The sequence below is a fragment of the Salvelinus namaycush genome, chromosome 24 (genome assembly GCF_016432855.1).
Source record: "Salvelinus namaycush isolate Seneca chromosome 24, SaNama_1.0, whole genome shotgun sequence".
NCBI classification, from domain to species: domain Eukaryota; kingdom Metazoa; phylum Chordata; class Actinopteri; order Salmoniformes; family Salmonidae; genus Salvelinus; species Salvelinus namaycush.
The window spans coordinates 914,971-928,522 of record NC_052330.1 but is presented as its reverse complement, the minus strand read 5'-3'; the positions used below and the strand labels follow the sequence as shown (position 1 = coordinate 928,522).

The 13,552-nt window shown below is 43.4% G+C and overlaps 1 protein-coding gene across 1 annotated transcript; it reads left to right on the top strand.

Annotated features, from left to right (window-relative positions):
- The first annotated feature begins 4,682 nt into the window (after positions 1–4,682).
- LOC120019582 (heat shock protein HSP 90-beta) lies at positions 4,683–13,065 on the top strand. Its single transcript, XM_038962890.1, has 12 exons — positions 4,683–4,813; positions 6,091–6,234; positions 6,473–6,679; positions 6,774–6,933; positions 7,772–7,905; positions 8,041–8,349; positions 8,879–9,044; positions 9,279–9,469; positions 10,919–11,066; positions 11,179–11,447; positions 12,047–12,380; positions 12,496–13,065. Exons 2-12 carry the CDS (start codon positions 6,091–6,093, stop codon positions 12,606–12,608), a joined length of 2,175 nt encoding a protein of 724 aa, XP_038818818.1. The 5' UTR covers positions 4,683–4,813; the 3' UTR covers positions 12,609–13,065.
- The last annotated feature ends 487 nt before the right edge of the window (positions 13,066–13,552 follow it).

Genomic DNA, 13,552 nt, shown 5'->3' with positions numbered 1-13,552 from the left:
CAAGTTCTCCCTCTTAAAAAGATGAGAGAGGCCTGTAATTTTCATCATAGGCACACTTCAACTATGACAGACAAAATTAGAAAAATAAATCCAGAAAATCACATTGTAGGATTTTTAATGAATTTATTTGCAAATTATGGTGGAAAATAAGTATTCGGTCAATAACAAAAGTTTCTCAATACTTTGTTATATACCCTTTGTTGGCAATGACAGAGGTCAAACGTTTTCTGTAAGTCTTCACAAGGTTTTCACACACTGTTGCTGGTATTTTGGCCCATTCCTCCATGCAGATCTCCTCTAGAGCAGTGATGTTTTGGGGCTGTTGCTGGGCAACACGGACTTTCAACTCCCTCCAAAGATTTTCTATGGGGTTGAGATCTGGAGACTGGCTAGGCCACTCCAGGACCTTGAAATTTACATTTACATTTAAGTCATTTAGCAGACGCTCTTATCCAGAGCGACTTACAAATTGGTGCATTCACCTTATGATATCCAGTGGAACAGCCACTTTACAATAGTGCATCTAAATATTTTAAGGGGGGGGGGGGGGGGGGGGGTTAGAAGGATTACTTTATCCTATCCTAGGTATTCCTTAAAGAGGTGGGGTTTCAGGTGTCTCCGGAAGGTGGTGATTGACTCCGCTGACCTGGCGTCGTGAGGGAGTTTGTTCCACCATTGGGGTGCCAGAGCAGCGAACAGTTTTGACTGGGCTGAGCGGGAACTGTACTTCCTCAGAGGTAGGGAGGCGAGCAGGCCAGAGGTGGATGAACGCAGTGCCCTTGTTTGGGTGTAGGGCCTGATCAGAGCCTGAAGGTACGGAGGTGCCGTTCCCCTCACAGCTCCGTAGGCAAGCACCATGGTCTTGTAGCGGAGCGGTAGCGGAAATGCTTCTTATGAAGCCACTCTTTTGTTGCCCGGGCGGTGTGTTTGGGATCATTGTCATGCTGAAAGACCCAGCCACGTTTCATCTTCAATGCCCTTGCTGATGGAAGGAGGTTTTCACTCAAAATCTCACGATACATGGCCCCATTCATTCTTTCCTTTACACGGATCAGTGTCCCCACATGTGCTAGCGAATAGCTAGCTTGTCGCGTGCGCTAACTGATAAGACACTTCACAGTAGGGTGGTCACGCGTGCTAGCAAGGCAGAGGTACCGAGTTCGAGCCAGGTATGGTCCGAAGGAAGTGGTACTTGCTAAGCATACAGCGTGATGTCCTTTACAGTGGTGCTGTGACCCGGATCTACAGTTGCGCTCAGATCAACACTGGGTTCACTGTTGAATAGGTTTGAGGGGTGAATGTAGCACATGGGGATGTGTGCAACTTACTCCTCAGCCTGAAGTGTCTTCACTTGCGCCAGCAAATAGCTAGGTTTTTGTGTGGCACCGACTGGTAAGATGCTTCAGGAGGGTGGTCACATGTGCTAGCAAGGCAGAGGTCCCGGGTTCGTGCCAGATATGGGCCAAATCGGGAGGAAGTGGTACTCGCTAAGGAAACAGCGTGTGATGTCCTTTACCCTGGCACTGGTCGTGCAGAGGAGTCTGAAATATGGTCCAACTAGGAAAATATTCTCAATTCCTTGCTGAATGAAAATTGCACACAATTCCAGTTTTCATTCAGAAGCTGAAACTAGCATCAAAGCAACTTTTTACTGACAGTGTTTCCTAATCTCCGCTCGTGGGCATTATCAGCTGTCGCACAGACAGACTGACAGGCAGGAGCCATTACGACAATTACACTTTTTTTCTGTATCACTCAACTAATTTATTAAGAGTCTCGTTTGTAATGAGCGGGATATAGTTATATATGTAGCCTATTGTTGATGTGTTGTTGTAGTCGTGGATGGATCAAAGGAACAAATAAAACGTGCGTGAGATAAATTATCAATAGGCCTATATGAGTCATAATTCCATTGAGAAATCTGACCTGCAATAGGTCTCTATCAACAAAATATCACAATACAGTGCAGAGTGTTCGATTTGGCTGCTGGAGGGCAAGGAGGCCCCTAGCTCCGCTAAAACCATTGACAGTTGTCAATGGTTTTAGCATGCCATTTTTCAAGGGATTGTTAAATAAATGCTATAGCTAATTATTTGGGTTTTAATATCATCACCTCTTTGAAGAGTACAGTCAGAACTACACATTTCCGATTTTTCCACATTTAGCTCTATCGTCAGAGTTATACAGCAAGTAACTGCATGCTTTTCATGATCAGTAAACATCAATTGATCACATCATTTCAGATACACAAGGGTAGCCTATCCATTTGGCATGTAGCTAGCTAGCTAAGAAAACAACATGTTAACAACAAGTGACATCACCCAGGTGAGTGCTACATTCCTGGAAATGGAGAACCAGAGAAGTGGCTCCTATGGAGTGACTGACCAGCAGGTGTGGTGCCCTGTTGTAGAGCTCAGTTTTTTTTTCAGACTCAATCAAATGTATTTATAAAGCCCTTTTTACATCAGAAGCATGGTGGCTAAGAAAAACTCCCTAGAAAGGCAGGAACCCAGGAAGAAACCTAGAGAGGGCTCTGAGGGGTCTGAGGAGTGGACAATCCTCTTCTGGCTTATAAGAGTACATGGCCATTAAGGCCAGATCGTTCTTCAAATGTTCATAGATGACCAGCTGGGTCAAATAATAATCACAGTGGTTGTAGAGGGTGCAACAGGTGTAAAATAGGTGTAAACAGGTGTAAAATAAATGTCAGTTTAGCATTGAGGTCAAGACAGCAGGTGCGGTAGAAAGAGAGAGGGAGAATAAAATGTCACTCTGTTTCTCCTTAGCTGTCCCATCGATGCCCCTACACTGAACCTACACTGCCTTTCCAGCCCAAACTGCCTCAACTTAATCCCAAACCGACTGAGACTTTCAATTTCCATAATTTTAAATGTTTTGTTTGCTCTTTTACTTTTTATGCACTTTGAGATTGTTTGAAAAGCGCTGTACTATTTAAAAAATGTATGTATGTCATTTAGCTTGCTTCATCAGTGCTTGACATCGGCAAGTCTGCAACCTGGCAAAGTTGTCAGTCAGACTTCTGTCATCACCAAACATAGCAAGCACATCAAACAATATTTGGATATAGCTAGTTGTCAATGGTTTTAGCAGAGCTGGGGGTCTGTCTTCTTGCCACCCAGCAGGCAATGCGAACGCTCTGCACCTTATTGTGACATTTTATTGATAACAGCCTATTTGTAAAAAAAAGCTGCTGTACTTATAATTCGTTAAATCACTTTGAAGTGACCTAAATGGCAATTTAATCTTTCATAGATACATTTCGAAAGATGTATTAAACCAGAAAAAAAGTAACATTCTATTTGGGATTTACTGAGTCTGGCTTTAACCCTAACTTTAACCACAATGCTAACCCTGTACCTAACCTTAATTTTTGTTTTCATCAATTTTTATGATATACTTTTCTTTGTAAATTCACTCTGTCTATCTACTCCGATTTCAGAGCACTCTCATCTGATTGTGCCAGAGTGCAGAATAACTGATGAATTTACAAACACGCAACACCTGTTGAATGACTGTTGTCAGCAGCACTTTTAGTCACTAACACTCTTTATAAACTGGGTGTTTTGAGCCCTGAATTCTGATTGGCTGACAGTTCGAGCCCTGAATATTGATTTGTTGTACCCATATACCACAGGTATGACAAAACATTCATTTTAATTGCTTTAATTACGTTGATAACCAGTTAATAGCAATAAGGAACCTCAGGGGTATGTGATAAATGGCCAATATACGATGGCTAAGGGGCTGTGTTCAGGCACTCCGTGTTGCTTAAGAACAGCCCTTAGCCGTGGTATATTGGCCATATACCACACCCCCTCGGGCTTTATTGTATATAACATGAAAACAGCCTAACCAACTCTGCTTGGGCGAGTAAAATGGTCAGAGTGAGGTGTTCTCTCGTTTGTGTCTGGAAGTAGCTAGCAAGCTTGCCAACTTTAGCCAGTTAGCTTGAGTGCTTCATTGCCGTTGTGAGGTCAGAACTCTCGGATCAATCCTTTTCCTCGGCCAAAGCGAAAGCTCAGAATTTACGAACTACCCAGAGCCACTCTGACACACTGGAGACAATTTACGAACCCTTTGTGTCTGTGGTGCTAGGACTGAGTTTGACAAGCACGTGACGTCAGTTTTTAGGCGGGTTTTTCATGGAAAGTGCTGGAAAAAACGAAGTACAGCCACTAGAGCTGATTGATATTCTTCCGCGAGATTAAAACGATAATTTCCACCGTTTTGTATATATTTTGTAATATGTGGCAACTTGACTACACAGTCCGATTGATATTAAATCACATGCTTCTTTCTCTATGCAGTCTGTCCACTAAATGTGAATATTTGCTTTAAATAACTCTGTAGTCTATCCTGCAATGTAATCAAAAGTCGGCAGTTCAAATAACTGTCAATACCCTTTCACAAAGATGTTTCTGATAATTTACCTGAGTGCATGCTGAGGAAATTGCTGATAAAAATGGATGAAGATCATCATCATGATAGAACGTAGGAAAATAACAATCACTTCGGTTAAGATATTCATATTTATTTTTAACGTGACAAGAATTGACATGCATTTTAACTTGAATGTATGGGATTCGTAAAGGAGATGCTGCACCCACTGATGCCGCAACACAGCTACAAAGTGCTGCGGATGGATACCCCCGCACAGTCAAACACACAAGAGGGTATAAATATATCGGTCTTTTAAAAGCAAATCCCTTTCTAGTTTCCTGCGTCATAGAGCGGAGGGGACTGGTGATATTGGTAGCATTTTATTCAGGAGACGTGAACGGAACAAATAAAGGTGTGTACATACTGTATTAACCCTAAAGCTCGTCTACGTACTCAGATATTGTTACCTTTATCAAATCAGCGCTCAAAAGTCACCCTCATGCTAGTTGGATAACGTTAGCCTATCATCTCTGGTTTGTCCAGCATCAGTCTTCGAGAATGTTCGATTCGGTAGCTAGCAGGCGCGCTAACTAGTTTACAAACGTCTGCTACATGTTAAGTACATAATGCTTTTATTTATTTTCCTTATTTGTACACTAAATGATCTAGTTAGCCTTTCCGGCAATGTCATTCACCACATCCACTGTGACAACTGATTCTGCCTTACTGGGTATTGGCTAACGTTAGTTAGCTAATCTAACGTTGGCTAATTAACTTTCTAAGAAGGTAAATTTAGGTTAATTTGAATTACTTCACTAGTAAGTGTAGATGACAGAACGTATCGTTAACTGGATTGGCTATCAAACTGTCAACGACTTCGTCAGCATAATGCTACTAGCTTTCATTGTCCGGTTGGCTAATGCAGCTAACGTTAACACTAGCTACACTTGCATGGCTTCTGACACTTAAATTGATGCAGTGTTATTTTAGTGGCCAGTGGAACTGCCCTGAAGTTGGAATTGGTTGTGCAAAAGTGTAGGTAACTAATTACGTTACATTTGCTACAATGGGTGACCTGGTCCCTTTTCAACTCCAGTAGCGTTAATTGTACAGTCTGGACATCGGCAGCATGACTGCGCAACGACACGCTAACTAACTTAGCTACTTCCTCGTGCTTGTCTTGCATTGCTGAATCGTCGTCGCCTTTCCATGGAATTAGCGACTTGATAACTATGTGCGATTTAACATTTTAATTCAGTTAACGTGCTGGAAGTCAATTTGGAGGAGTTCTTTATGGATTTCCTTAACCGTTCACCGAGTTTGTAAACCACGTGCTGGCGACGTCTATTGTCTCCAGGATGTCGCCATGTTGTTGGATGGTTCCTCAACATCCGGTAGTTGGTCTTTATCAGGAGGAAATGCAACTGATTGTGGAACACTTGTTCAAAGTCTCCAAAATGGAATTGCTTGTGTTAATGCATACTTTTATAGTAAATTATGTGGCCAGATTGGCATGACAATTAACTGGTGGGATTTGATGACTGAACTATGGGGGACATTTCAACTGAAAGCAATTCACTCAACTTGTTGCTAACAGCAATCACTAGAATGCATGCACTTAATTTAATTCTGTACTTGTAATATACGGTCATTTGGGCAATTTCATAACATTGGTGCTTTTGCCCCCAGATGCCTGAAGAAATGCGCCAAGAGGAGGAGGCTGAGACCTTTGCCTTCCAGGCAGAGATTGCTCAGCTCATGTCCCTCATCATCAACACCTTTTATTCCAACAAGGAGATCTTCCTCAGGGAGTTGATCTCCAACGCCTCTGATGTAAATATTTGTTTATTAGGGATGCATCAAGCTGTTCAGTCTAATTGTTGACACTACTGTACAGTGTAATACTTTAGCATCCAGCAAGCTCATCCATACAATAACCAAACTTCAGTGCATAAGGATGATTACAACTTTGAAAAGGATGTGTGGTGGAGGTTGCGTATGTAATAAAATACCCCTTTGGACTTTTCCAGATACTTTGATGCTGTCGTCTGCTTTGTTCAATATCTTTCAGGCTTTGGACAAAATCCGCTACGAAAGTCTGACGGACCCCACCAAGCTGGACAATGGCAAGGAATTGAAGATTGACATCATCCCCAATGTGGAGGAACGCACCCTGACCCTCATCGACACTGGAATTGGCATGACCAAAGCTGACCTCATCAACAACCTGGGAACTATTGCCAAGTCTGGCACCAAGGCCTTCATGGAGGCCCTGCAAGTATGTCCATTGCATTACAGCAATATTCAATAATATGCCTCAAATACTATTCAGTTGAACATTGAGTGATCCATTTTTTTTCCGTCTTTGCTAGGCTGGAGCTGACATCTCCATGATTGGGCAGTTCGGTGTGGGATTCTACTCCGCCTACCTGGTGGCAGAAAGAGTGACCGTCATCACCAAGCACAATGATGATGAGCAGTACATCTGGGAGTCTTCAGCCGGAGGCTCATTCACAGTCAAGGTCGACAGTGGTATGTGTCTCACCCAATGAAGGCTTTGCGGGTGGGTTTGTAAAATGTACAAATCCATGAAAAACATAAATTGCCTCTGCATTGTTTTGAGATTGGATCACAGGTAGGGCTGTGGCGGTCATGTAATTTTGGCTGACTAATTGGTCAGCCAAATGACCACGGTCACATATGTCTCTCATTTCTCCTCCAAAATGCATGTGCTTCCCTAGAAATAGAATGGGTTTCCCCATGCAAGTTAATGATGGCATAATGGGTGGACTGGCAGCCATTGCGAGTGTACCCATAGGAGAAAAGCAGGAAATTAAAGCACACACTTTACCCATCAATAGGTGCTGTGACTTGATTCAACTGACATGACAAAAATACATTCTGTTGCATGAGCCCCCTCAGAAAACATAATTTGAGCAAATGTTCTACATTTACCATGGAAATGATTGCCTCTAAATACCAGGCAGCCATTGCGAGTGTACCCGTGAGTCAAATTGCCAGGGTTAGAGGTTCCAGGACCATTCTATTGCATAGGACACCAAATAGTTGTTTGCTACATCACGTGTTTCAGCAAGGATCAACAGTTTCATCATGTTGTGAAGTCCATGTTACAGCAGAAACAAACTCAACCGCGCGAATGCCTGGCCGCCCCTGCTTCAGTCAGCTGTTTGTTCCACCCCAAAAATATCTAAGACAGTCATGCAAATAAAATGCCAGTGAAAATATATACATGTCTGTTATACGGTTATTGTGCCAGCCCTAATAATAGATGTTATTAAAGTATGTCTATTGTAGTGATGCTGGAATGGGCAATGATGGGTGTATAATTTTCTGTTGAATTAATTTCCAGGGGAGCCCATGTTGCGTGGAACTAAGGTGATTCTGCACATGAAGGAGGACCAGACTGAGTATGTTGAGGAGAAGAGGGTCAAGGAGGTGGTCAAGAAGCACTCTCAGTTCATTGGATATCCCATCACACTTTTCGTGAGTATAGAATTATGGGAGTATTTATAACTATAGTGTGATTAGTGACATTTATGTAGGACTGGGTTAGGGCACTAAAGTAAGGGGAAGTTTTCCATTAAATAAACAAAATTGTTTATTTTTTTTTGTGTGCAGGTTGAAAAGGAGCGTGAAAAAGAGATCAGTGATGATGAGGCTGAGGAGGAGAAGGAGGAAAAGGCAGAGGAAAAGGTGGAGGCTGAGGACAAGCCCAAAATTGAGGATGTGGGCTCGGATGACGAGGAGGATTCCAAAGACAAGGACAAGAAGAAGACTAAGAAGATCAAGGAGAAGTATATTGACCAGGAGGAGCTGAACAAGACCAAGCCCATCTGGACCAGGAACCCTGATGACATCACCATGGAGGAGTACGGGGAGTTCTACAAGAGCCTGACCAATGACTGGGAGGACCACCTTGCAGTCAAGGTATTATCACTAAAATGTATATAAATTACGATGTCAAAATGGTATGCCGAGAAGGTATTTCTAGATGGCCTGGTTCCAGATCTGTTTGTACTATTTACGCATACACTACATACAAATTCGCGTAACACTCATATTGACCCAACAAACACGCATGCGTACACATTACATACGCACTCACACTTTTACACTCATTTGCTGGTGCTACTGTTATATTTTACTATCCCGATGCCTAGTCACTTCACCCTGCCTTCATGTACACATCTACCTCAAATACCTCTGCACATTGGTCTCATACTCCCTGTATAATGCTTAATTCTTGTTTATTGTATTCCTCTTGTTACTATTTAAATGTTAAACTCTGTATTGTTGGGAAGTAAGCAAGCGTTTCATGGTAGTCTACAACAGTTGTAGTTGGTGCATGTGACAATTTTTGGGGGGGTGGGATTTGGCTACACAGCACAAACAGATCTACGTGCAGGATAAGGTGATGGGCGTGTAGTAACCCTCACCTGCTTCTTCCCCTTTGCAGCACTTCTCAGTGGAGGGCCAGCTGGAGTTCCGCGCCCTGCTCTTTATCCCCCGCCGCGCACCCTTTGACCTCTTTGAAAACAAGAAGAAGAAGAATAACATCAAGCTGTATGTCAGGAGGGTCTTCATCATGGACAGCTGCGAAGATCTCATCCCGGAGTACCTGAGTAAGTAGTCTGGAGGTCCAAAGTGGCTGCCACTTTGTCCCCTGGCCGTGTATAATTTCAATGCCACAACTACAAATACAGCATTGTTTCTTCACATGTAGGCTAATGGCAAGCACAGATAACGCCCCTCTGAAATAGTTGGCTGCTTGCCTTCTCTGTAGCCGTGTTTAAATACAGCTATTTCTGTAATGGAAATCGCTAAAGAAGTTAAATGTCTTCCTTCTCCCCCTGCAGACTTTGTGCGTGGTGTGGTGGACTCTGAGGATCTCCCTCTGAACATCTCCCGAGAGACGCTGCAACAGAGCAAGATCCTCAAGGTCATCCGCAAGAACATTGTCAAGAAATGTATGGAGCTGTTCGGTGAGCTGGCAGAGGACAAGGAGAACTACAAGAAGTTATACGATGGCTTCTCCAAGAACCTCAAGGTAACTTTGGGAGATGGGTAGGAACTTAGGGATCTGAATTTCTTGAGCAAAGATTGTTTTGCTACTTGTAATCAAACTTGTCCTCTGCCACATTTGCTGTCATCTGGTGTTCTTCAATGCATAAATGTGATTAAACCAAGGTTTAAAGGTTACACACACCACACTGACCAAAAAGTTATTTTGTTGGCATTGCCGTATGTTCATATTACCAGTAAAACATAATCAAAACCTATTTATTTCACTTGCTGTGCTGTTACCTTCAGTCGTTTCATTCTAAACCAGGATTTCATCATACATGTTATGCAGTGACGTTTCAGCTCCGTGGCCTCTTCCTCTTTGCACACACACTGTCCGTTTCCACAGTGTATGCAACATTTCACATAAACCCTGTTTCTTGTCTGCATCGACGTAGCGGTCCTTGTACCTAGCATCGAGCATGGCGGCGACACAGTAAAGAGGCTCAGAATGCCACCGACTCTCTTGTTCACAGCCTCAAGTATATTTTAACCCCACGGTCTGTCGGCAGTTTTGTTGAGCAGGCGTTTTAATGCCATGACAGAGGGTATCGCGTCTGCTGCAGGCGTAGTTGATTTGATTGTTGAGTCAGTAGTTCGAATGGTGCTAGGAATGTTCATGTTCTCAAATGGCAGCAGCGGTATGAAAACCAGCACATTCTTGAGCATGCAATACTAAATCCTCATCGACTCACTGTGCTGTCAGACTTTGCATGCTCATGGGGCTGACATCACTGGGCCAAATGTCAGTCGTGACACTCATAGATGTACGTTTCGACAATACTGTAACTCTGGTAAAGCATCAGCTGAGAAATTGTGTGTGTACCGGGTGCTCGACCAGTCGACGAAAGCCAACATCCACAACAGAGGACGGTTGCTTGTCAAGAGCAATGAATTCCATTGTCTTGGTGTTTTTAGTGGTCTCGCTGGAATGTACAGATTCTTTCACATGAGTGCTTGACTTGAACTTGTTTTGTTGGAAGTGTGCGCTTAGTATTTCTGCTTTTGTTCTGTAGCGCTGTATTTATAAAAAAATATATATAAAAAAATGTGGCGTTATGTAGGTATGCACGTCAGCTGTGACATCGGTTTTGCACGTTGGCGTTAAACTGGGCATTTTTAGCTGATATCGGCTGACATGTTCCCCTATTTATTTTTTTAATTTAGCAATCCCTAGTAGTTTGCCCAATTTCTTAAATATAAGCTCTCTCCACATACCCAGTGGGGCTAGTTATTGTGCTGTTCCAAACCAGTATCCATCCCTATTTAGTGTTTGAAGAACTATTGACTATATATTTAGACTGGCTTCAAGAGCCACAACCTTTAAACTTCAATAGCTAAATGATTACATAGAACAGTTCCCCAGGAAAAAGTTGAATGTGTAGTAACTCCTATTGACTACCAGGTTATACTAATGGTAATTATTTCTCTGCAGCTGGGGATCCACGAGGACTCCCAAAACCGCAAGAAGCTATCCGAGCTGCTGCGCTACCACAGCTCCCAGTCCGGAGATGAGCTGACCTCCCTCACAGAGTACCTCACCCGCATGAAGGACAACCAAAAATCCATCTACTACATAACCGGTGAGTCTAGTTACACATTCAGTCAACATAACATTGAGCTCCAAGCCCAATAGCAGTCATTGAATTTAATCATTTAGACACAGAAGTTGACTGACGTCACATTTTTCTTAAGGTGAGAGTAAGGACCAGGTGGCCAACTCCGCCTTTGTGGAACGCGTGCGCAAGCGTGGCTTCGAGGTCCTGTACATGACGGAGCCCATCGACGAGTACTGCGTCCAGCAGCTGAAGGAGTTTGACGGTAAAACCCTGGTCTCTGTAACCAAGGAGGGGTTGGAGCTGCCTGAGGATGAGGAGGAGAAGAAGAAGATGGAGGAGGACAAGACAAGGTTTGAGAACCTCTGCAAGCTCATGAAGGAGATCCTGGACAAGAAAGTAGAGAAGGTAAATGACGGTAACCAACCTGTGCTTTCTGCAAAAGAAAATTGCCCATGACTTTAATCTCTTTCTGTGCTCTGAATTTTGGTGATTGACAATTAGATTTTTTATTTCTGGTTGTGAACAGGTGCCATAGTTCATCATAAGCTAATATTGACCCTGGTGAGTCCTTTGACCATGTAGATTGAAGTGTCCAGTTAGGCTCGCGTGGTTGTTGTGAAGCTGTCCCGGCTTTGCCATTGGCTTGACTGGGAATGCCCAGTGTGTCAATGTAGTTTGTCCCCAGGAGGTTATGCCATTACCTAGATGACCTTGTGAGTTTGACGCAGCGTTTCTTTAGTGGTGAATGCTTGCAATAATGACGTTCTAACATTGACACCAACCTTTTCCAGAGTTGAGAATTTGCCTGTTTCTGACTACATTTTGGATGTTTTGTGTGAAATCTAACAACTTTCCAGCACAATATTTCATTTAGGATTTTTTCCCCCCCTGTTTTTAAAGCTGATCTTTTGACAATTCAATTTAGGGTCAACTTGCCTGCACTGGCTTGTCACACCTGTATGCTGTTAGTTTGTGACCTAACATTCGCCTCTCTGCCCCTTCAGGTGACTGTGTCAAACAGGCTGGTGTCGTCGCCCTGCTGCATCGTGACCAGCACGTATGGCTGGACGGCCAACATGGAGCGCATCATGAAGGCACAGGCCCTGAGGGACAACTCCACAATGGGCTACATGATGGCCAAGAAGCACCTGGAGATCAACCCAGACCACCCCATTGTGGAGACCCTAAGGCAGAAGGCTGACCTGGACAAGAACGACAAGGCGGTGAAGGACTTAGTCATCCTATTGTTCGAGACGGCATTGCTCTCTTCAGGCTTCAGCCTGGATGACCCCCAGACTCACTCCAACCGCATCTACAGGATGATCAAGCTGGGCCTGGGTAAGGATGCACACTTGGAACTGTTAGGGGGAAGGACACTTTTCTAAAGGGTAACATGGTTGACTATAATGGAAATGGGGCTGTAGGCTAGGTCTAATTTCTCTTCCCCTTTCAGGAATCGATGATGACGAAGTGATCCCTGAGGAGCCCACCTCTGCACCCGCCCCAGATGAGATCCCACCTCTAGAGGGAGATGATGACGCTTCACGCATGGAGGAAGTGGATTAAATGCCGTCTCAAACCTAACCCTGTATAGCCTCACTTTCTTTCCCAATCGAACATCTGTTTATTTGCTCTTTTTTTTTTTTACTGGAGAAACCTGGTCGGTGTCCTTTTATGGTATAACAAAATAATTATCTTAACTCCTGCTGCCCAGTGGACCAGTGTTGCTCTTGTCTTGAGCCTTCTGTTAAAATTCTAGAATAGCAGTTGATTTTGTTGTAATAGTTATCGGTGGGCAATTCATTAAAAAAAAACAGTACCCTGTTGCACTGAGTTTTAAACGTTGGACTGGTAGCTATGTAGGGGAAATGGAACATTCCATTAGACTGACACTGGGGGGGTGGTTCTTCTGATGTGCAACTTGCACGCTGCTTGGAGAGTGGACTGCAAGATTCCTTTGCCTGAATCCAGACCTGTCTGTTCATTTTTTTGTTTTGCAAAAATTAAAAGACTTAAGACCTTACATTTTCTAATTTGTCTGGACTATTAGTTTGTTCTTCCTAACATTAGAAACTGGAGGTTGATGAAACAGACCTCAAGAATGAGTCATGTCAGATTTCCATTCAAACAACCACTATATGTCCCTGTTTCTTAACCTAGCCCTTCAACAATATTTATGCTTGTGGCAAAGGTACAATGCTTGTTTGAACAGTTAACACAGCAGGCTATAAACCACCACATTTAGTGGGAAAACTACACTTGTATAAATGCAACAATTTTACAGAGTTGCATGTCAATTGAAATAAGTAAGCCCTAATCTATGGATTTCACATGACTGGGAAGGGGCACAGCAATGGGAGGGCATCGGTCCACCCACTAGTCAGTTTTATCTGTCGGGGGCTGGTCTCAGACTTGCGCTGGGTGTGGCGGTCCTGGGCTGGCGCGTTTACACGTGGTCTGCGGTGGTTAGGTCAATTGGACGTATTGCCACTTTGTAAAAACGACAGGGG